The sequence below is a fragment of the Lampetra fluviatilis genome, chromosome 3 (assembly GCF_964198595.1).
Source record: "Lampetra fluviatilis chromosome 3, kcLamFluv1.1, whole genome shotgun sequence".
NCBI classification, from domain to species: Eukaryota; Metazoa; Chordata; class Hyperoartia; order Petromyzontiformes; family Petromyzontidae; genus Lampetra; species Lampetra fluviatilis.
This window is the reverse complement of record NC_136277.1, coordinates 29,229,707-29,254,361: the sequence shown is the minus strand read 5'-3', so window position 1 is coordinate 29,254,361 and position 24,655 is coordinate 29,229,707. Positions and strand designations below refer to the sequence as shown.

The 24,655-nt window shown below is 42.8% G+C and overlaps 1 protein-coding gene across 4 annotated transcripts in view; it reads right to left on the bottom strand.

Moving 5' to 3' along the window:
- The window catches only part of SMG5 (SMG5 nonsense mediated mRNA decay factor), a 73,733-nt gene that overhangs the window by 8,924 nt on the left and 40,154 nt on the right, over positions 1-24,655 (bottom strand). For all 4 annotated transcript variants that reach the window (XM_078854806.1, XM_078854804.1, XM_078854803.1 and 1 more), the window contains 5 exons: positions 20,875-20,934; positions 17,924-18,083; positions 10,139-10,229; positions 8,731-8,805; positions 799-934 (listed from right to left, as the gene is read on the bottom strand). In XM_078854806.1, coding sequence (XP_078710932.1) covers positions 799-934; positions 8,731-8,805; positions 10,139-10,229; positions 17,924-18,083; positions 20,875-20,934 — 522 coding nt within the window. The remainder of the gene's footprint in view (positions 1-798; positions 935-8,730; positions 8,806-10,138; positions 10,230-17,923; positions 18,084-20,874; positions 20,935-24,655) is intronic.

Here is a 24,655-nt window from a genome sequence, read left to right as displayed (position 1 = left end):
CAAGCATTAGCTCTTCTGGGGTTCTTCAGTGATAACTGAGAGCAAAATTGGGATGTAATTTAGGACAAAGTACAAATAATAAAATGAATCATGCTAAAAAAAAAAGTTGCTTTAATCTTTTTGTTTACGTTTACTCATGCTGATTATAACCAAATCACTTGGAATGCACCTGATCTCACTAGATTTCGGTGAGCTCAGTAAGAATGAGCCTGGATAGCGCTACATTGCATGACCACAATGCATAACATGTGTTACAGGCTGTGTTAAGGGCAGCAAAGGGCACTGCACAAAAATCCACTGTTGTATTGTACTTACACATGCCACGTCTATGCTCTCCAACTTCACCAAACGGCAGTGACCAGAATGGCAAAATAAGGTAAAATATCCCACATAGTGTGGGAGAAGTCCTTCATCCAGAGCAGTGGATGGCTGAAAATTATGTCCATTTAGCCAATGTACTTGTGAGCCAAAGTGATAGAGCAGCATTGACCTCACTGGAGGTAGTAAGGAGTCATTTTTAGAGTGCAGCAGTGTTTAGTGATGGTGTGCCGAGGAACACTGTGACACCGCAGGACAATTGTACATTGCTGTGAATGATCTATCAGTGCACAGCAGCAATGAATCAACCAACACAACTCTGTATAGCCCCACCTCTAACCCAATAACCACGAAGTGCATGGGGAGGCCAGGCCTTCAACCAGCAATATGCTGGATAAACGGCTCTACATATGTTACTGATGATGGCATTGTTACCATGGCTGGTAGGCCGCCACCCCAATGTTGTGTTCCCACACTCACCTGCAAGTTTGGTGTGAGAGCCTGAGTGTCCTGGGGTTGGCAGGCGAGCAGGATGGTGACCATTCCCGCCGACTCCTCCGCTCCACCCTGAGCCACTGTCAGCTGTTTGCATCCGTCCAGGATGCGATACATGCGCCTGGCAGAAATCAGCACGGAAGGCAGGTGTTGAGGACAGTGCACAAAGCTTGCCCCCACCTAAATGGCAGACGTGTGTGTCCATGAATGCAGAGCTGGATATCTCATTATTTACATATTCCATTGCCCTACAGATTATTGGTCCGATTACCCGACTGATGGAATATCACAAAAACAGTGAATTTGTCTCACCTCGTTCTCACGTGTGCCAATGGATGGGAGGTGATGGGTGGGGCTTGGTGATGGAATCGGCATCATCAACCACGTTAAGCTATGGCTTGTAGGGGGTTTCCTGCCTTCGGGACGCAGGATTTGGGGGTGGCTGCCAATTTGAATTGGGTTCAACAACAAATTATAATTTTTTGTTAATGAATCGACTTCATTGCCTCAGATCTATATTAATGTAAACTCCTCAACGAATCACTGTGCCACCGCTCCACCCCATACCGATTATGTGAATATATACCGATATAGTCACTTTAAAGGCAGTAATCCGTTATTACAATGACTCAAACATGCTGTGCTGGCAATTGACACACGGTGCAAAACAGCTGTTGCTGACAAACCAAGCCAGAGGCACAGCTTGCCATGACGTGCCAGTACAAAATCTCTCTTCTACAAATGCGTAAAAAAAATGTACGAGCAAAAAACTTGCTGCAGCACATGAGATGTACTTGCACACAGGTTTTGCGGGACATTTGCACTGTACGATAGTGCTTATTGAACCACAATAAATTGCTGACCTTGTCAAGGAGCATAAATCATCACGCAAACTCCAGTCATCTTCGCAGCGGCTTTTGGCTAGCCATCGAACAAGGACGGTCAATGCATCGCGCACTTTCAGATGCGTTTCTGCGGCTGTCTGGAACGCTCTTCCTTCTGATATTAGGAAATCACTGGCGCTATAAAGTTTTAGATCAAGATTGAAAACTCATTTAGAACTGCATTTTCTGTTTTGTTGTCCTTTCCCCGCACATCTGATTAGTACGGTTGGCTACATATGGTGCGAAAGAAGTTCAACATACATACATAACATGGTTTACATATATATAAAATTTCCTTCCTGCCACTTCGACACTAACCGCTGCCAATTATGCCTTCACTGACGGGTGAATTATGTAGAGGCAATTTCCATATCAATGCCGTGCATGGAGTCAGGAAATCATCTTTTATTAACGTGACACGGCTCTGCAGCGGAAAACAAGACAGGCAGCGGTGGAGGTTTTGGGGCCGCGGGAAGGATTGCTTTTCCTCTAGACATTAATAGGGTCGTGAATTATTCAGTACAAAGGCGGCTCTTTGTGCCGTGCCACCGGTGTGAGCGGTGGAGCGGGTGCAATCGCTGGTGTGCATTTCTTTAATACTCTCCATGGCCCAGAGAAAACCGAGCGTGTTCTTCACTAAATGAAAGTGGGGGGGGGGGGGAGGAGATTTCCGCTTCCACATTAAAAAGCAATGACAAAACAGAGTTTTCATACCTGTGCCACAAAGTGCAAGATGCCTCATTGTACCTTCTCAAGAAAAACTTTCCAGTATATTTAAGAACACCAGAACTCCAGGTTAACAATACGGAATGGTGCCCTAGTGGTCTGCAAGCAATCATCCAAATTATTTTTGCTGGTAAATTCGAGCTAACTTCACATTGCTGAAGAGTGTCGCACATTTGAGAATTCTCTAATAAGCCCCTGCTCTGTTTAATGGCATCTGCAGATGGATATTCATTCTGACAGCCATCATTTGATGATCCTTCCCATGCGCTTCTTCACTGACAAAAATGTGCAGATCCCTCCCTCTTAGCCGTCAGCGGCGACGACACCCCCTCCTTATTCCCCTAGAGGAAGTGTTCTGCCGAGAGGTTTATTAATTTATAAGCTGTACCCCGGGCAACAAAATGGTTAAGTGCTGAAAGGGTTTGGGAAATGAAACGAAACACAAAAAAGTAGCAAGAGCGACAGCGCTAACGACACAAAGGACAGAATGGCATTACGTGAAAAGCAGCGATTTGGAAAGAAGATTCATGCAAAGAAAATGAAGGACAGACCACACATGTGGAGGAGGATAAAAAGGTCACAAACTTCCATCAACGCTCAAGCCTATTTCTGAATCCAGTCAAAAAGAGCAACAAAAGAAAACCAAAGCATGGTGTCACAAAATGTCCTTCTTACTCAAAGCCAAGATAATGAGTTTCAAAAATGTGATTTTTTTTCAGAGCTTGCAGTTTTTAAATGCGTTTTCATATTTATCTACAAAAGAGTACAATACTTATTTTACGACAATTCAGGACACAGCTCATTTTGGTAGAGACTGTAGCACACCTGGCATAGAGAAATTGTTGCCACACAGCCAGGCACTCATTACTGCACTGCTGGGTCAGCTATACTTCTCTAGCACTCATAGCTACTTAAGGTCTATGTATTCTTGGATGTGTACATGCAAGAACCAGACGTTACCCAATGGGTATGCTGTCCTGCATATAAAGTAGTGTTTATTGGATATATATATAAAACTCTGACACGTAATCCCTTCCGGAGCTAAAGCACAAAAGGATAAACATAAACACCACCAGCCTCCCACTTCCTGAAACCACTTATTAATATAAGCTACAGCAAGAAGCACAGCGAAATATTAAAGACATCTATGGTTTTTGGCTGTGACACCCTGCAGGCATGCCGTCAGTTACACAACTTATGCAGAGTGAATGAATAAATAAATTAATTTATAAATGCCAGCCAGACATTAATTTATGATGGAAGAATTCAGCCCTGGGCAGCGGGGTGATAAACGAGAGCCCTACCAAGTGCCTGAGTCAATCTGTCGGCAGCGATGCCTCAACGTAGACCGGGAGGCACGTAAATGAGGATTTCAAAATTACGACCGACAATGCGCCCTCTCTTTCTCTCTCCTTCTCTTTCTCTCTCCATTCCCTCACCATGAATCCCTGCCCCCGCACATTCCCCCCCCCCCCCACTGACAACCAGTAAATACTTGCCAAGTGATTTGTACATGCATGCCTGTGTGTGTGCATCAAATGGGAGGGGTGTGTGGATATGTTGGTGCGTTTCCAATCCGTGCCTATTGTGTGTGCGTGTGTGTTCAAATGTGAATGCGTGGGTGCGTGGGGGTGCGTGGGCGTCTTAAGGCGACATCACTTGGCTGGGTTGTTTGCAGAACCCCATGACCCAAAGCTACCATCACTATTGTTCTAGGCTGGTGTTTATATTTAGCACCGAGACACCTACACTAAAAACCATTATTCTTCCATCATGAGTTAATTGTAATATGTATTTACACTTGCTAATTTCTACACTAAAAAACATTCTTCTTCCATCGTGAGTTAATTGTAATATTTATTTACACTTGCATATTTCAAGTTATGCATGAATATCTCTGAAAATAAATATACATAGTACGCTATTTCAAAACTGTACATAGCGTAAATGTGACAAAAACAAATAAAAATGGGGAAACATTACAGAATTACCAGGTGTGAACCTTTAGAAATATTCTATCTACACAACGATAACATAACCATCATATACTACAGAATAACATTTAATAACATTTCGTGGATGAGCCCTTCACCAAACGCACACTGACAACCTCCATGCCATGGGAGGCCTTCATCTAACAGTGGATTGACAAAGGAATGTAAATTATTATAAATTGTCTTATCACAGCAGACTGGATACGTAGACAAGTAACAATTCACTCCATCTGCCCCTACGATTTGATTGTCATGATTTGTGGATAGGATTCAATCCAAGAAAATGTGTATTATCACTTCACTCACGTTTGTATCATTCATACCTGTCTTGTGTATAATATATTGTGCACTGATTTTTGTTTGTACTGTTTCTTCTGCACTGCTTCATTTGTATATCTCATTTATCCACGTTGGTCATTCTGTCCCATTTATTGTGACCATGAGCCTACATAATACTTTTGCATTAGATGTACATAATCAAAAATGACTCATTCTAACATGCATGGTTATTTTTATGCATGCATCAAACTAAGCACAGCAATCGAAATGTAATCTAATGACGCCCTGCCACACCGGTTGACAGGTGAAATAAGACTACAGTAATTCGCAAACTGGCTCGGTGTGGACAAACGCATATATTGTACAAACAAAAACGTTGTGGACGAACAGCATTGTATTTGGCCTTTCAACAAAAGAAGTAGATGACAGAGTGGGAGAGAAGATGGTGCACATGGGAGGGGGGTAAGGCGATGCTGAGTGGGAGCTGAATGTGGCAGGGAGTGGGTAAAGGCTGAGAAGGGTAGGTGGGAGTGGTTAACTTGAAAGGCCATCAAGCGACAAATAAAGACTTCCTCCACAGAGGGCCCAACTTCCCTTGGCATTTCCTTTTAATAGTGCCCCTGTAAAACCACCGCAAATAGGGGTAAAAAAGAATACTTCTATTTTCTTTTGGTTGACAGGTGAAGGAAGGAGTCGGGAGAGAGGCCGATTCAGTCTCATGGCTCACTGCCAGACGATTAGCAAGAAGGTTAACTGCAATCGCACACGGCTTTTATTGAATCATGAGAGTGTTTTCTTATTTTTGTAAAATTTTCTTATTAATTTATGTCTTTTGTTTGGGCTCAATGCGTTACTTATTGCATTTGTGCTGCTTCAGTAGCGGCTACAAAGCCTGCAATAATTAACAGGACGATGATAACGTTTCTAAAATGTGTTGTGCATGCAATTCCCTGTGCGTATTATGGCATCGATGATAAAGAAAGCTCCATCCTATTTAGACAAGGAATGCCGTTCAAAAGGCACAAGAAACGTATTCTATCGTCAATGAGTAAAGGGCACTGCAGTGTGGCACTGGATGTTAGACTTAAATTATCCATGTTGTAACACAGTCCAAAGTCATCCAATCCACAAGAATAACCAATACAATTCCAAATGCCACATCTGAAGAAAATGCTATGTATTTCTTTACCACAGATGCAGGTATGTTGTGTGTAATACTTCTATCCAAGATAACAGCCAGTACAAATCAAGCCCCATATTCCCAATGTGTACGGTGGACAAGGTAGTGATTAATAGCACCCTGCCAACAACTCCTCCCCTCCCCTCCATGCTTCCACCCCACGACCCTTTGTGACCCTTGCTTATGAAATTATTCATTATTTACAATCTCAACCCAAGACAAACCCCAACACCCCCATATGCCTTAGAACCTACGCCACCGGGCAAAAGCATGGCACTTTGCAGGCGCACCACACTCCGGCGCCTGGGGTGCTGACCCAGCATGTACGAAAACAAGCAAAAACAGATGGGCTGCAGCCAAAAACCGAGATGGTCGGGTTTCACCGATCGAGTGCATCACGCGAGTGCAGAACATGCGTGCACACGCACTTGCACTACCAGCAAACTGTCTCATAGGAGCCATAGACCAGTCTTCCGAACGACGTGGCAACACCAAGGGTAACTTCAAATGTGCCAGCCTTGATCTCGTCATGCCACACTCCAGTATATACCACCTCAGGCTAGTTTAATAGCAATGGTAAAGGTCATAATAAAAAATATAATTCTGAATGTGTTGCCGTCATGTACCCAACGAGCTAGTAATTTTTTGTTTCAAGAAAAAGCAATCGAAAAACACACACAAGCATGAATATATGTTCATGTAGAGTACATTTTTCAATCTACTGCTTGATCTGGGACTACCCATGCCATGCTGGTCATGGGGGTCATTTGACCACACTTCACCATCCGGGTAAATGGGGGCTGGTGTAGGTGGGAGCAGAGATGCAGCAGCACAAAAGTACAGGACAGTATAGCAATGGATTTTGCCACACTGCTGTCTGCTGCGCACCAAGGTGATCCGGATCCCTACGACAATCTGTTTGTGCACGATAGTCGCCCATCTAAGCACTATACAGACTCAATCTGAAGCTAAGTCTGAAGCTAACACACTTATAAACAGCCACGTGTGCAGTCGGTGAATGCAATTTTCACTGCGCTATAACCGTCATCCACACTGCACTTCACACCTATAAGCCTCCAATGTCCACCTGATTACCCGCTTAATTTACAGTGAGAGTTAAAATTAACCCCGCAGGGGCGGTGCGTGGAGAATATATGGGAGCTATGGGGGGTGGGGGCCTACGTTAACCCTTCAGAGGCCAGTGTCGCAAACTCTATGCTGCTCCCTCCTGGAGTCTAGATAAATGAGGTTCTGGTCGTGATTAATGGCTCGAATGTTACTCAGAAGGTTAAGCTGTGAAATAAAGAAATAGGTCAAAGCCCTTGTAATATTCTTTAAAACGATCAACACGTGGAATTGACGGACACCACTAGACCGAGATATAAAGTGACATAGAAAAGCCAAATGGTGAATGCCATTGGGACAGCTGACAGCCAACAGCTCGATTTCTGCCACCCTCTGGTATTTTTTGTTTGTGGGGAATTACAAGAGAGCATGGTGTAGACTCAATGTTTAAGTCTTTGTGACATCACCATTTGCAATAGTAGGTCATTGTGCGATTGCTTCCTAGTGTAGTGGGTTTGAATTAGGTGCACACACACGCAGCTTGGAGGCAACACTATTTATTAACGGTAAGTAATATAACACTGTACATGAGGTGGTGACCACCTTCCTCAACTCACTAACACTCTGGAACGCGACACAGACTGGACCAGGCAGGCAACGGCCTGCCTGGCCCAGGACGACGACTCGGGACTTGACGACCGATGATGTCTTCTCTTTGGAGTACAGTACAACAGCCTCGCTCTGCGTTCACACCACGCTTATATCTGGTTTGGCGTGGCTGGCTCCGCCCCGGCGTGGCTGGCTCTCTTCAGGCCACGCCTCCCTTCCCAGGACACACCTCACTTCCCACCTCTGGGAAGGTCTGCATCCCTCCAGCACGTGACCCCCCAGGCACCCCCTTGGGGACCCCAGCCCTCATACAGGCCGACACAGTAGTGACCATTCTATGTCACTACACTAGCACAGACCACACATTTTAATTTACTGACAAATAGGAATTGTAAACTTCTTGCAAAATAATCTTGCAGATCTCTTTGGAAAAGGAAATAATTAATGTAAATGGAATCTTAAGTGGTTCAAGAAAGAATATGATATCTTCAGTAAAATGCTTTAAAGTCCAGTGACTAACCAAATTAAAATAAGTTTTGTTCCCGAGTTATAAATGTAACACATGTTTTTTTTACCTGACTAATCACCTTTGACACACTCCCCACCTTGTCCATCTCTTGTGTAATGATATAAAAACAATAAAAGCTTTGGTAAAAAATACTTTCACGAAGATTAGAAACTTGAAGCTTCAAGGAGTGAAAAAAAATAACACAAGAGCATACTATTATCCCCTGCCATCATCATAAGCCACAAGCTAAGAAGGAATACAGATTACAAAATGTCTGTATTGTTGAACTTATTTCACGCCAATGGTGCTAATCCGACGTTTGGGGAAGGAAAACAAACTAAACACAAAATGCAGTTAAAAAAAAAAGAGTTAATGACATGAGAATGTAAAAACCTCACTAAAACAAAAACCCACTGACCCCAACAGGAAAGGCAATTCTCCCAACAACAGAACAGGAACAGAAGTTGCAGCCTACTTCCCCCAGTAGCATCGTGCCGACAGGCAGCAGGTCTCCACGGTTTGGGCTGGGGTGCACAGGTGAGCAGTTGAGCAGGAAAACAAGACGGGTGAAGGTGAAGACTATGGATACTATTCCCAGCATGAGCGCAGTGTGCACTATTAAACTCTGCATTTGCAGGTCAGTTTGAAAACCAGCAGGTGTGTTTTATTTACCAGGCCTCGGGGTCTTGTCTCTTGAGCCGGTGTCGATCTGGGACCTTTCCAGATTCACGCTGGCACCGAATATACCTAGAGTCGGTCGGCAGTCAGACAGGCAAGCTCACACAAATATTTCGTTTGTACACATGGAAAAAAACGTGTGCTCAAGCTATCGATAAGGTGTTTCAATTCAAAACATTGTGTTTTTTTAATTCTAAGGCAAGCCCACATTATGCATTGGAATTTCGGAGCACATGTCAAACATGATGTCCCGTCGTCAGCATTTGCGGCAAGAGATTATAAATTAGATGCAAAGAGTGCACGGTGCAAGCCTGGAACAATAACGATCCACGTCACCCTTCCAAATTCCAACTGGATAAAAGCAAAAATTAAAATAATAAGTAAATCGACCGCAAGGAAAGCGTGGTACAGCAGTACGGTAGCCCAGATCACGCATCCATCTTTGATCTGGCTAATGATGCACTTGCACGTCTCAAAGGAGTTACCAGCACATTGTCATTATGTTCGGCTCCAGTCCTCCCATTAGAGGCATTCTGGGCGTTTTCTCTGCAATGCCTCCAGCTGTGTCTCACGATTCCTCATCCATCATCTTCCCCGCACCCTACCTCCACTCCCCCCACTCCACCTCACTAAACCATCCACAAGGCAAAGCGTGACTGAATGCCAGAGAACAATTAGCTTTCCGATTGCTGATTTTCTTGTAAGCCTCTTAAACTTCAACAGAACCCAATTAATTAGCTCAACCGGCCGCAACGCTATTAGTATGCAGAAATTACAGCACGCAGAACGGTAAACTACAATTGAGAAATTAAATGACAGCTCTGTACAGATTACGCTGTGCACGTGAAGAACGCTGCTGTTCATTATGATTCTTTGTGAATTGGCACACAGATACACCTAGCGAAGGGCAAATTAGGATATTAAGGGTTGTTGAATTACATCAAGGCAAGCGCAGTTACACAATACAACCCCACCCTTGTTTTATTCAGGGTTATTTATTTACTCCATTTAAGAAAAATGGGTAATCACTATCTATTATTAAGGTAACAAAAGGAACCCTATTACTGTGACATCTGTAATCTCTTGTGACTGGCAGGGGAGGATGGGAGAACATCCGAACTTATATTAATACAGCTACATAGCTATTTAATTATGTGTACTTTACAATGTGTGCGTTATCATTACGTATATAATTACATACATATTAATATGTACATTTAACATGCACACAAATGTATTAAAAAAACGGGATATAAAATCGTGAAATTACAAAACAACACAAAGTGCAGGACATTTTTGGTGTTAAAAACAAAGAACAAAGATGTGGGTTAACGGGGACATTGAGAAGTGGGCAACGAAAGGGCAAGAAAACACCAAACAGACAGAAATTCAAATGTCTTGCCGGCTTCCTTTCTTGAATTCTCCCTCCAGGAAGCGGATGGCATCCCTGGCGGTTGCCTCGTCCTTCTTCATCACGTCCAACCCATCGATCACTGCAGGATGCGCGCATAAACGTTTTGCTAGCGGGCAGTGCAGTCGCATCAATCACCAGTGAGCAACATGCTCATCCAGCATCTGCTAACATACAACCATTCACCAAACAAAGTGGGTTTTGTTTTTGACGGAATCAAAAATGTGTATATCCACTTTTCTATTTTAATTACCCTGCAGATAGAATGACAATGGCAAGAACAAAGAAGGTGACATCAACAACGCGGATAGTGTGGCAGCTAGCGTGGCAGCTGTACACGGGAGGTTTGACAAGATCGCACGTGTCTTTACGAGACCTCTACCTGCCACCGAGGCTTTGTGTGAAAGCAGTTAACATAAGGCACCGCAATTACCCTCATTGTCGCAATACACTAAATGAGCATTATATCATGTCATCCAATGGGAAATACACTTCAAATTACAAAGTGCCGGTCAGTTGCATAAGCAATGGTTTACTTAAATTTTTGCCACCGTTTAGCGATTATTCAAAGTGCATTACCTCACCTTTTCCTGCCAACACAAACTCAGGAACTCTGCGAGCAAAAGCACTGTGAGATACTCATACCCAGCCAGTTTCCGCAAACGGTTAGTAATAACCGGACCAGAACAAAATTTACATGCAATCAAGTCTACCCCTAATTGCTAACTGTGTGCCCTTAATCCGCAAACCGCACCACTCTAGCCAGCCAAGCTGTGAGTGAAGAAAAGCTGTTAAGAGGGAGGGAGAGAGGGTGTGGGTTAGCGGGTAGGTGGAGGTTATAGGCGTTAATAAAATGAAAGACAAAAAAAATTGATAGCGATTGTGTTTCATCCTAGGGATTAGCACTGACGTACTGCCAGGCGGGGCAGGCGGCCGCGGTTTTAATTTAATTCCGCCAGAGTGGCCCAGATCCTGGGAAAACACTAAAAACCGCAAAAACCGCAGGAAGGATAAAAAATATATTTATTTTTTATAATCATTGACAGGCTTCATTTGCAGAGGTTTGTGGCCGTGTGATGAACGTCATTTTATATATAACATTATTTACTAAGATACACGGACACACCCGGTCTCTTGAGGCAAATTCTGTTCTTCTTCTCTTGCCAATGACATTTTTGCCCAAAGCTATTTCTCAGGTTTAATTAGAAATATAAAATCATCTGTGGTTTATTGTATGTCATCGCAATCAATCAAGTTGTTCGATATTACATTGCTGTGAGGAAAAACAGCTCAGTTACAGAATGCTCTTTTATTCTGCAGCATTTGCTCTATTCTTATTATTTGTCTCATTAAAACAACCGCGATAGTAGCTCATTTGGCAGCACAGCAGGCTGCCATGCCCAAGTTAAATTCCCACGCAAAGTCAATTCAACCCACAAGCCGACTGGCATCGGTAAGATCAACACCACCTGGTGTGGTTACATCACTTGCTGAGAAATCGATAGCGTTTGTCCTGTGGAAAGATTGGTCCCATGAATTTTCCACCAATGAGCTCATGATTGCCAATGGATATGATCAATGTTCATTTGAGCTTTGGTACACTTAACTTTTTCAGTTTAAGTCTTTTGTCCATATTCAACTGTCACATTTCACTTTTTGTCACTTGTACGTGATCAACATGGAGTATCGCACTACTGTGTATGAAAGTTTCCGCAGTGCGTGCAACCAAGATTAAATGTCGTATTTATAGCGCAGTGTGAATAGGCAGCAGTCATATTTAATTCGCCTCACAAAGACATACCATGAATAACTTCACTCCTTGTTAGAGAAGCAGACAAATTAAGATTGTTTTGAAAAACAAACACAGAAATGACTAACTTCAAAAAATTCCCAACACATTGTCATTTAAATTATATACGCAAACATGTCTTCTCCCAAAATGTTGTTCCCAAGATCCCCTAATGAGCTATGCCTCATTGTCTGCTCATTTGAATATGAATAAATTAACAATACACCTTCAAGTTCATACATATATGCAATATTTCCCATGTTAAAACAGGCTGCAAGAGGTTAGCACATTTCATCCTGGACCGGTTATCGTGCAGTTGACGGCTTAATTGTTCTTGAGAGCAGGACACAAACCGGCACTATCTGGCGTCATGTACCAGCCTACATCTTATTTCAAGATGATTCAGCATAATATATGTCACTAGGGGTGCAAAGATGGATGGGTTCATGGAATAATATAAAAACATACATAGAATTGCATGTGTAAGAATAAAAACACAATGATTTAAATTGTCCGCTTTGGGACATAAAATACGGTGATAGGGTGATGTGCGTATAAGTGAAGGGGATGATCATAATTAGTCTGTCCCTTAGATTGATGATGATTACAATCCTGCTGGCTTTGAAAGGCCTATAAATAGAATAGGCGAGCATGATCCGCCATCCTGTTCTCATTCCCAACTGCACTGCAAGCAATTTGGCATTACTCAAGTGTGCTTGGGTAATGCCATCAGTGGGGACATTAAAGAGAATGATAAATAATTCACAAAATGTAAGTAATCACTTATTGACATCATAAACATTTAACAAAAATTACCTGGAAGTAAATTACTCGAGGATAAATAACTACATTGTAAAAGGATAACAAAGACATTATATACAGCGCTTGCATGGCAATCCAGGTATTCATTGAAAGGGATAAATGTACAATAGCTTAACAGGCTCTCAAAATATAGGAATTTACTTACAAATATACTTAGACTGATAGTTGCACGGAAATGAGGAAACACGGACACTTTGATCAACCAGAACCCCTCCCCAACCTCCCCAATTTTTAAGCATTAACATAAGGTGTTCAGAATTAACCTCAAAAGAAAACGAAAGATTTAGCAGGAGAATTTAGATTTTATATGCCGAGGATTCACTTTGCTTTGAACTACATTTATGACTATGCCAAAGGAGACTGTTGGTGGGCTTTCTAGAGAGTAATTGTGGATTGAAAATAATAAGCGTTGGTGTGGGTGCTGAAATGGATAGTTTGGAGGTGGGAGGGAGGAAGGAGGCGAGGTGGAAGATTTAAGTGAAAAATAAATCGAGTACCCTGTGATGAAATTCGCAAGACCTGTCCTTCACATGCATATTCCCCTGTGCATATCAAAAATAAAGGTATATAAAAACACTGCGAAGAGGTAAGTGACCACTTCTTTTTCACAAGGCATCATTCTGAAGGTTATATTTTGAAACAGGGGAATACGAGAACACAAAACGCAATGCACCAGAGTGTAAAATGATTTTTCTGTCCGCCAATATGGACCGCAATCATTCTTTATTTCCCGACTGAATAGAGGAGACAAAACTTATTTGAAGAATTATATCCATTAGCCTCTTATCGCACATATAAACTGTTCACAAATATCAAAGAAAAGTGAATAATGGACAATTTACAGGCCAACTCACCAAGACAGCAAAGCTAGTTGGAGATGGTTTTTTTAACCACATTCTATCAATATGATTATATAGAGGACAAATGAATATGAAATACCATTGTCACGTTTTTGTGGACTCTGAAAGGCATTCGGTTCGGTGGAAATGAATAAGTTATCCAACCTCTCAAACCAAGACTTGAATAAAATATATATATAGAAATTATCAAAACCATTTACAAAGCCGGAAATACACTGACATTGCATGGATAAAGTAATACATTTACGAATGAGAAGTGAGTTATGCAGAGATACGCTCTCAAACAAGGCTATTCATAGCCACAATGTAAGATATTTTCTGAAAAGTGGATTTGAGAAACAAAGGCGCGAAGGAAAATGGTGAATGTATTAACAACAATCTAAAATGTGCTGACGGCTATCGATGTAGTGCCAGCCAAAGGACGCAACACGACCAAGTGGGCAACTATTGCACAGATGGAGTGATGAAATAAATGAATTCGCAAGAGCGAAATGGATCGTGAGACATGGTGACGACATGGGGAGGCCTTCATTCAGCAGTGCGTAATACGCAGCAGATGATATGTACCACAGTGTAAGACTTGTATCCAAAGCATTTACATGGCTTGGAAAAGAACTAAACAATGAGTCTACAACAAATATCATGATACTCCAACAGTGCCCTTGCCAGATGCAAATGGCAGGGGTAGAACTATGCTGTCATTCACCAAATTATACATTTTTAAACTCACGATAATGTACTGAATCATGTGTGTAAGAACCAATGCTGTTAAAACTCAAAGCGAGTCCTGCACCCATTGTAGGCTACTACATTGAAAGTAGAAAAACAAATAAATTATTTAATTTTAACTTTGAATTGCAATCCAGGGGGCCAGTATATAATTTCACCCCTTGTGCACCAATGTGCAAATATGGGTATTTAAAAATCTAAATATTTATAAACGGCACTATTTTTTTACACATTAAGTGATACCATCACACCATAGTTGGGTTTAAAAAATAAACGGTTATTTGTGAAGACTTGGTAATAAAATGCCTCCGTTAAAATTAAATCGTTTCCAGTAGTCGTCTAAATTAGAAAAATCATGAGAAACTGTCATGTGACCTGATTAATACGGTAGTTTTCATCACAGTCCAATTCCAGTAGTCCGTACTCACCCCACCAAAGCATGCACAAAAGCACGTGATGACAAGTGCTTTCATAATTGTCAATATTTGTAATGGTTACGCATTTAAACCGCTGCTCAACCACGCCAATGAAAAAAAAACAAAAATACCCTTGCAAGCAAACCCCAGTTCTCTGCTCTTCGGGCATGGGGGGGTAGATGTTGTGATAGGGCCAGGAGGAAAAAGCCCGCATCACGGCAGTTAGCAGAGGGTGGAGTGAAGGGTGGCAAAAAAAACCATGTGGTGGTGGTGGCAAGCTGTGTCCTGCCTAGTCCTCACCGCTGGCAGGCAGCCCATTAGAAGCGGGGGCTGCAGCCAGGCTAAACACATCAAGGGACACAGTTACGCATGCCAAACCCCACGGTAGATGCTGGTCTTGGTGGGAGAGCAAGAGTGAGCAAGAGAGAGAGAGACACGTACACGCAAAAAAGGTGGGATAAAGAATGGGGGCGAAAAACCACAAAGACACACACACGCGCGTGCTTGTGGGCTAGACAGTGTCACTGGTGCGTGTGGCGGGCCAAGGGTTTAAAAGCACAGGGCTGCTATGCACGGAAGCGTGTGTGCTGTGGGCTTCTTGGTCAGCCCACTTTACTTGTATTGTTCCCTTATTTATGAAACCGACTCAGTGACATTAATTTTGGGGTTTTTGTTCCAGGAGTCTTGGCAATCATGCGCATCAGTGTGCGTGTCTGTAGAAATATGAAAATCAATATATGTACTCTTTGTACTCGTGAATATGGTATGTGCAGGTGGAGTGGTGGTGCAGTGGAAAACGCTTCGGGGTGTGAACCCAGCGACCTAAGTTCGATTCCCAGCCAAGGCCAAAATTAGTGGCCAAAGATCTGAAGTGGTCTTTGCCACAACCCCCCACGTCACCTACCTGTCACCCACCCTCACTGACCAGCTTGGTGACGTCTGGTAAAAAGACCTTTATGACGGACACTGTGTGGAGTGTACTTCGTAAAAAAAACACCAGACTTACATTTACATGGTATGTGTGACATACATAAATGCTTGACCATAAATGGTTCTTTTAAATAATAAGTCAGCCTGAAAAGGTCAACAATGGTACTAAAAATGTATATACATCGTCAATTCAATTGCAGACGGCATGTAAATGTATGTGGCACGTGAAATCTAGTTAAAACATGTTTGACCACATTATACGTGTGCATCAATCTATCTCACGTTGTAGCACGCTAAAGTTAAGTACCAAAAGGAACATGTTTTCAGTCCTATGAATGCTTTTCAATAAAAGTGTGGTGATGGTTTTCAAACAGCTTATCTTACAGCATTCTCTCTTTATGATTACAGCTATACATGTTTTTTCAAGCGGGGCAAGCCCCTACTCAGCTTTCAGACTTGTACAGACTGCCACCACCACACGCACTCACGCACGTATGCAGTCACGCGTGGATGGACACACACAAACACATATATGCTCGCAGTTGTGCAATTTATACTCATTCAAGCATCCAGGAATCTTCACTTAAGCGTGAGTAACTTCAAATTCCTCAACAAGTCTCTTCTCACACACACATTTTTATTCAGATTTAGTTTAGTATCGGCGCGAAATGCTACAGCAGAAATGGCATAGTTGGTGTGAGTAAAAAACAAACTCACGTCTCATCTTATGCAGTAAGCAGGACAAGCCGCGGGCAGATGATTGCGATGACCACATTAAGTCTTTTTTTTGGCAGCCACTGAGGATGTGTCAGTCTCAAAGCTAAATACCTTAAAGCCACAAGTAATGGGTAGTGGCTTCTAGCTTCCAAACCCCACCTTAAGAAAACCACAGTAACCTACACAAACTGTTTTTGGCAACCTGGAATTAAAAACACATCAATTATTGACAGACTTGAAACATAATGTGAATAATATTTACACAAACGGCTGAGCTAATCTTAGGTAAGATATTTCCAAATGTTTACCTTCGCCACCTTAGAGGATTTCCATTGATCGAATGATCTCAAAATTACTGCACCTGGAATGCATGTTACTCGACAATGTAATATTTTAGGGAAGAAGGGCTTTACGAGATTTAGGAGGTGTGTGTGTGCAGGTGGTAATACGCCCATGTGACTACAAACATGGGTACTGAGTATTGCCTCACGCGAGCATAAAGATGATTACATGAGCAGGACGTTTGCCAAGATTGGGCAGGTGTGTGTGTATGTGCATGCAACTGGATCACCCTGAATAAGCAGCCAAGGTAAATAGAACCTTGGCTCTTCCAACACCCTTTATGAATGGTACAGGTAAACAAGACTGGCGCTTCCAAACAGACCATATAAATTGCCCAAGTAAGCAGACTATTTGAAAAAATATCCTGTGTTAATTTTGCCCGTAAACAGGATCTGGGTGCTTCTAAATACGCACAGTAAAACAAAAACAAACTAAAAACATGCGTTGAATTTTGTAATATCGATTATTATTCCTCAAGTGTGCTACTGTAATCAATGTGAGACATGCTTCAACATCCTGCCCACAGCCCTCCAATGCCTTCTGTAAAATGACCAAGAGATAACACCACAGAATACTTCCGGCATCACTTTAACAGGACTTCCTTACCACAACCACATCACTTTTTGTTCTGTGCAGTGTGTTTCGATGTATGACAATCACGTGAAATACCAATTAAAAAATTACATTTCTTAGATCTGTCAAGACCCAAATAAGTGAAAACTCAAACTTATATAAAGGCTTTGTGGGGATCTTGCTGAGGGACCACCAAATTGCTCGACTTAAGCACCAATTAATGGACTTTCGCTGGATAGCTCTCTGTTTTAAGGTTGTACCGTATGTTGTTTGGCATGATGTGCAACGTTTCGCTCCCAACAAGTGGAGCGAAACATTGCACCTTATACCAAACTACACATGGTACAATCCAAAAACACACAGGAGAACTTGAGCAGCTGTTTAACCCTCTCAGATGACTGACCTGATTTTAACCCGTGATCTCAGAGGTGCTGGTTCAACGCTTTGACACAAGCAGCATAAGCCCCACCGAACCAATCCGCCACCTCTCACACCGTAACGAACACAATCTAAACAGAGTCTGGACTCCTCCAAACATACGAAACGCAAGAAAAACTGCACATGTAAAGGGAAGACTGGTGCCATCGCTTTGTCTCACCTGCACGGGGGATGAGCAGAATGAAGCGTGCGCTGGCAGCCAACTGCCGCACCAGCTGGAGGTGCTGACTCAGCGCACCTGCGTCCGGGACCAGGTACGGCGAGAGCGAGGCGGAAGTGCCTGGGGAGCGCAGGCTGCCCTCCAGCTCGCGCACCTCCTCCTGCTCGCGGCGCATGCGGCACACACAGCGCGAAACAACCGCAGTGGTCAGACAGCGTGCCTGCCACCGCCGGCTCACAGGAGACCGTTGTAATGTCAGCAGTAGCAGTCTTCATATTACTTGTTTCGACACTGCTACAGATACTTAAGCAAAATCAACCAAAGGAGTCCCAGACTAGGGTTAGATATTGGCAAATATCTTTACAAACACACACACACCAAGGAAACATAGCAAAAACTAGTGCAATTTTCCCTTTGTTAATTACAAAAGTATTTAAGATGACAGCAAATTGCCATAATGTAACAAAATGCCATTGGAATGGGATTATGTCGACACACGTACATACAAAATACTGCGTGGCGTTGATCGGACAGGAGCTAATTGACCTGTGTGTGCACATGCTAATCCTTGACAACCAAAGTAGTAAGAGCAATGAGCGCAATCTTGCCATTCACACTCTACCAGCCTGCAAAGCACAACTTGCAGTACCTTCATGCTTCTACCAGGCACATTATTGTAATATAATATTGTAATACTGTACATTTCAAGCAACACCAATCCTAAATAATGCCAATAAATAAATCACCCGAAATGCCTGGATAGCGTTTGGATGTATGACCACACCAATCACAAACAAGTTTTCATAGGGTTTTGAGGGGTCAATACAAAACGGTCTCAGCAGCAAGTGCCCCAACCTTTAGCTTAATCAGTCCACAACACGAAAAGCTAAATGCACTTGTACACAACGATCATGACACACCACACAGAGAAATATCTTCAAAACAATACATTAAGAGCGGGGCTTTCATATGGTAACATTCTCGTGATCCACTATTAAGTCATTTGCTATTTAACTATCGTTCAACTGTAACCGTGACATTTCCACCAGGAGGCTGGGCATTTAGGCATGGGGTACGAGCGGCCATCTGATAGCCATTCATGGTGAGGAAAAATCAAAAGTTGAGTCAAGTCCTGCATGTAATTTGGCTTCCTGCTGTTCCAGCCGCTCAATCCAAGTTATCGTGATACGCCCACGTAAAACGCTTTCATGCTCAAGCATGCGGAGCCTAAGGCGGCCAGCGTCTTTCCACGCTACCAGCATCGCCCCCTCTGGGCCACACGCGTACAGAGGCACGCGCACACTGGCACATACACACAGACTTGCCTATGCCAATGGAATTCAAAAAAGGAAGAGCGGCGTGGTAAAAAATGGTGATCCTACTACAGGGAGATTAGAAGATTAAGGATGTTTTTGCGAGGAAGTGTGGCGGGAAAGTGACTCACGAACGACGCAATAAAGTGTGCTGTACTTAAGAGACATTTTTTGCTCTGCACCCCTTGCGAGGAAGCTTTTAAACGCGGAGCCACAACATCGATATTTTTTAGCCCATTGACAAAGACTCTTGACACAGTGTAAAGGCACTGCCCTCATCACAGCCTATTTCACGACAACGCACAATGCATTTATTTGAAGCCTGCAGTGTTTTGTATTGATGTCAATTGCACGTAATATACGTCCAACTTGTTTTGAACAATAAATGTATTGGCGTGTTTCAAACTGCATGTAATTTGAACCAATGTTATATTTTCTTATGTTAAATTACTGATACCGGTTTTATAAATTAAATTGGAATGGGTCCCTTTAGTAACCATGGCAGTAAAACTATTAAGCGAAAATAAAACTAGGACACAGTTACGCGCTATTTTATGCTCATGTTTAATAGCATACTATCTAGGTTGTACCATTTGTGAGTGTGTATTTTCCAATTCTGTGTGACAGCAATATTTATAATAAAGTCCACCGAATTCTATAACATTTCAATACAACAGTTCTACACTGACTTCATAAATTCATAACCTTTCACTTTATAAAACTTGGAGAGTCCATTACATTTTAATACAGTAAAGAAAGCCTCAATACACAAAACCAGCAAGAAAATTAAAAACCAAAAAAAATCACCACTTTAAAACAGCACTAGAATAGCAAGCAAAAAACAACACTTGTTATAGTGGACTGTAATCTCTGGCAGCAGCAGTGCTTTTTTCACAGCAAAGTAAAGCACTTGACAATACCGTGAAATCTTTAAAATGTTTTGCCAGGTCCTCCTGACATCGCAACAAAAGGAGAACATCAGGGAGTCGGGCAGACACTCGAATGTTGGATTCCCGGCTGACACCGGGATGTTTGGATGTTATTTCACACGGCCAAATAAGCAGGAATAATCCTCGTGAATTACCCATTGAGATCTCTGGTTCAGGTTCAGCTTACGTGCAGGAGAGATATGATGAGGGCAGCAAGGTGAGCAGCAGCAGCAGCGCCACCATCCCATGCGTGAGCCAGCCCGAGCTATTACCGCAACATTATTGGGAAAAATCTGCCCGTAGGGTTTGCTTTCGGCACAAACCCGGCTGAAAATAGGCAATATAGAATGCAACAGTTCATCTGACCCCACCACCACGCGCACCCCTCCTCCCCCCCCCCCCCACCGCTAATCATCATCATGCTGTGGTCAATCCCCTGCCTCTCATGATGCTGCAATGTAATAATCCACCAAGCACCTGCATGTCAGGGGTTGCAACGGCTTGGAGAGCAGTGGATTGATCATGACAATCATGGCTTTTGATGATAGAAACATATAAACAAATTAAATCGTTGCACATTTAAATAATGTATAGGAATCAAATATATAAAAATATGGTGAGAATTCACTGCATTAGTCCATGTGCTCTATACTGCCCACCGCGTGCTTCTGAAGCTGTGTGTGTGCATTGCTTCCAACGATGGCGTTACCTCCAGCCGAAGCTGAGCCATGTCCCTCATCAAGCGGTTCCTGCGCAACTCCTCCTCCGCCTGAAAACAAACGCATGATACGGTCACATTTCGTGAGAGTAGCACCACAGAGCGAGCCTCTTGCTTTCCATTTTAACCTTTAGCAATAATACAGAATTGGTCAATATAGCAGGAGGCTGTATTCAACCCAGCCGTACTTACCGCTATGATTGCTTTTTCCCTAATTACCCCTTATACACAGTAGTTCCGTAAGGTCATACACTGACTATTAATGAGGAGAATGTAATTCCCCCTTGTGGGATACTTGAAAACTGCAGGAACACTTTGTTTTCGTGTCATCACCGTAACATAGAATGGCCTACTCCTGTTAAGAATCGTGCAGATATTTTCCACCTGTCCACTCCAGGTCAAAGCAATCGCTGACAATGCACCTGGGACACTTAACAGTGGCCATTTTTGTTCTCATAAGCACCAGACTACCGGGTTGCTCTGCAAGAGGCACTCTCTGGCTCAAGGCCTTAGCCCATCAAAATAAACACATCTCGGGAGTGCGGAGGCTTTTTTGATCAGCACGAGTATTGCAACACAGTATCCAGACTGCGCTTCCTCCGGTAGCTTTGAGAATGACAAAGCGTTGCCTCGAAAGAAGACGAATTAGATCAACAAAATAAGGGCCAGAAAATTGGACTCACGCTTTACTAGAACTGAGTGCGATAGAACGTTGGACGTTTCTTGCCAAGCCTATTGGGAGTTGCATACAGAATAGGAATGAAATAAAACTCTGCAAACAGTGGTTTCCTAAGATCCGTCAAGCTTAGTAAAACTACTGCCAAGAAAGAGGAATGCACTATTTCATGCTCAGCCACAGAACAACACTTGTTTCGTGTGTTACATAATTTTCTGCATTTGATAGCGAACATTACGGAACCTTTTAGTGTTTACTGGCGACGTTTTGTGGGTGTTAAGTGTCTGTATCAACAACTGTGTACACTACTGTACATGCGGTCTTGGTATTCAACAAAAAAGAAACTGAAAAAAGCTCCTCCAAACAAGGATTATTGCAATTAGTATCCCATAAAGATAAATTATCATGTAAATGTGTATTATTGTTTCAAAACAAAGACACAAGATTAAAAAAAATACTGAGTATTAACAGAAAATTACAAAGTAAAACCCGCAAAATTAAAATGAACTGGCTCATTGGGATTAATTAATTTTTTAAATGTCTGCGTTAGATTGCTTAAGGCACCTATAGATAAAAGTAACAACTAATCAGGTGAAAAAAAAATTCGGTAGATATGGGCATGTATTTATTTATATGTTGAGGACAATGAAAAATATACATGCAAGTCCAGTTGTATGCGATTGGAGATAACTCTGCTCGTGCATCTGACTCTCTTATCGGGTTATGAGCCTTTGTCTCAGTGTTTGTTTAGCGATGGCAAGAACCTGGTCCGTGCCAGTGTTTTCATGTTCCAAAGGCTGTTGCGGTAACTGTTGTGTGTGCTCCAAGGAAGCCATTCACCACGCACGAGGCAGACGCCTGCGGTCAGACGCCAGTCAACAAAAAAATATTACTACGGCTGAACCGACTCAAAGAATTAATGTTTACAGAATAAATAAATAAATCCCAAATAAAAACATGCACGAAATCAATATATGGCACGCACAATATATGTAAGAATAACATCTGGTTGTAGCCATATCTGTTTCTTAAGCCTAACTGATATGTTTGTGGGTTGTACCGGGTGTCATTGATCACAATTGGCAACGTTTCACCCCACGGCACGATGTCCAACATTCCGCTGACACATGCTGGGGAGCTTCGGTTACCTTGAAGAAGCTCTCAACACGTTCAGCGAAACATCAAGACATCATGCCAGACACCACAAGGTAAAACCCGAGCACACATTGGAACGTTGGGTTGCTCGGTCAATGGCCAGGGTCAACGGCGGCGTGGTGTATTCCGCAAATATGCCCAACTGTGAGGGCGGGCACAAGCCGACGTGAGTAGGTTAAACGTTGAGTTTTATAAGGGCACCACGGGGTGACCAGCCCCTCTCCACCCAGCCCCACCACTCCCACCCCCACCCAGCCCCTCCCCACCCAGCCCCTCCCCACCCAGCCCCTCCCCACCCAGCCCCTCCCTCCCCACCCAGCCCCTCCCTGCACGACGGACGGACACAATAATCCCCTGTGGGCTGGTGTTACCAGGAGGTTCCTACCAGTAAAACCTAGGCAGAATCCTGACTAAAGATGAGCTCCAAAAGGGCAGAACCAATCCAGAGTTTGCTTGATTGAACAAATGCTGCTGGTTAACACAAGTCTGGATGAAGAAAAGGCCGAAAGACTAAAAGACATTTGATCATGCACAGATACTAAATAGGGCCATTTATTTATTTTTCAGAGCATACTGTACTTGCATTGTATCATTTAACATCCTAAGTAACAACGCTTTTATAACTACAGCACGCCAAAGGTGCGAATCATTCAGGAATTTGAATCACTACCAAAAGCAGGGCATAATACCCAAGTAGAGAGGCCCACTAAATATACACATGTAATACATTAATATAATACTTTCAAATAAAACTGGATAATAATCTGTGAACACAATGTACAGTACTCGAATAAATCCATATTTGATGTTTCACAAACAGGAGTGGGACATATTGAGAGTAATACATACAAAATCTGTAAATGACAAGTAAGAAGCACAATTACTCAATCTCTGATTAAAACAAATGAGAGCATCCATTACAGTGATTGTCTAATTTGAAATAAATACTGCATTTATAAATTAGTTGCATAGGGAAATGAATAAATGTTCGGAATTGAGTGACAAAAATAATACATTAACATTCCATAGTTAGCCAGCATTGTAGGAAATGCTGCCAAACAAAGAGTCCATGAGACACCATCAACCCGACGAAAAAAATGTAATAAGACCAATAATGATGGATTGTGAGCACTCTGACTCGGTGAGTCTCATTAAAGAGTCTAACATCAGGGCAAGATGGAGTGAGTGTAAAGCAGGACAGAGGCGACGTATGGGATCAGGGCGCCCTGGCTTCCAGCATAACATGGTTTACCCTGCAATTAACCGGCACCACATTGACTTCGAGCTCTCATCCCAGACACTTCCTCGCTGAAATAACAAGCCCAAAACCGGCTAAACGGGTGAACTGGCTTGTTTGGCGGAAGCCCCACAAAATTGATTGTGAAATAAAAAAAAGTCTACAGAGGATTAAAGCATCATTCAGCTGCCAAGAAATTTGGGGGGGGGGAGTAAACTTGCTGAATTTTTTTATCGGGGGGAGCGGAAAGACAGCAGCCAACTGTGCTTAAAGCGTTATGCTCCTGTGAGTCATCCACGGACAGTTGTCTGCAATTACCTCTCAGCGGTTTGGGGATCAAGGTGGTCGGCCGTGCATTCTTACGCACCGCGAGCAAAATTGCCAAAGCCACAAAAAAAGTGTTCAAAAGCTGCTCCTGAGCACCCACTCACTCCAGGCAGCAGGTGCACAATCCTGCTCACGAAGATGAAGATACTAGAACCCCTGCATCAGTCGACCACAATTAAAATACAGTACTTACCATGTGCTAAAACAGGGGTATAGGGCTATCGCATGTTCATATCTTGCACAGATACAAAAAAACGCTTTATGGACCTTGCTTGAGCTCACCATAATCACACCTATTTTTTCTGAAATCTCAAAATATCAGTGTTAAGGAGCGCATCATATTTCGAAGACACTTCTAGCGAGCCAGTGGGTACTTT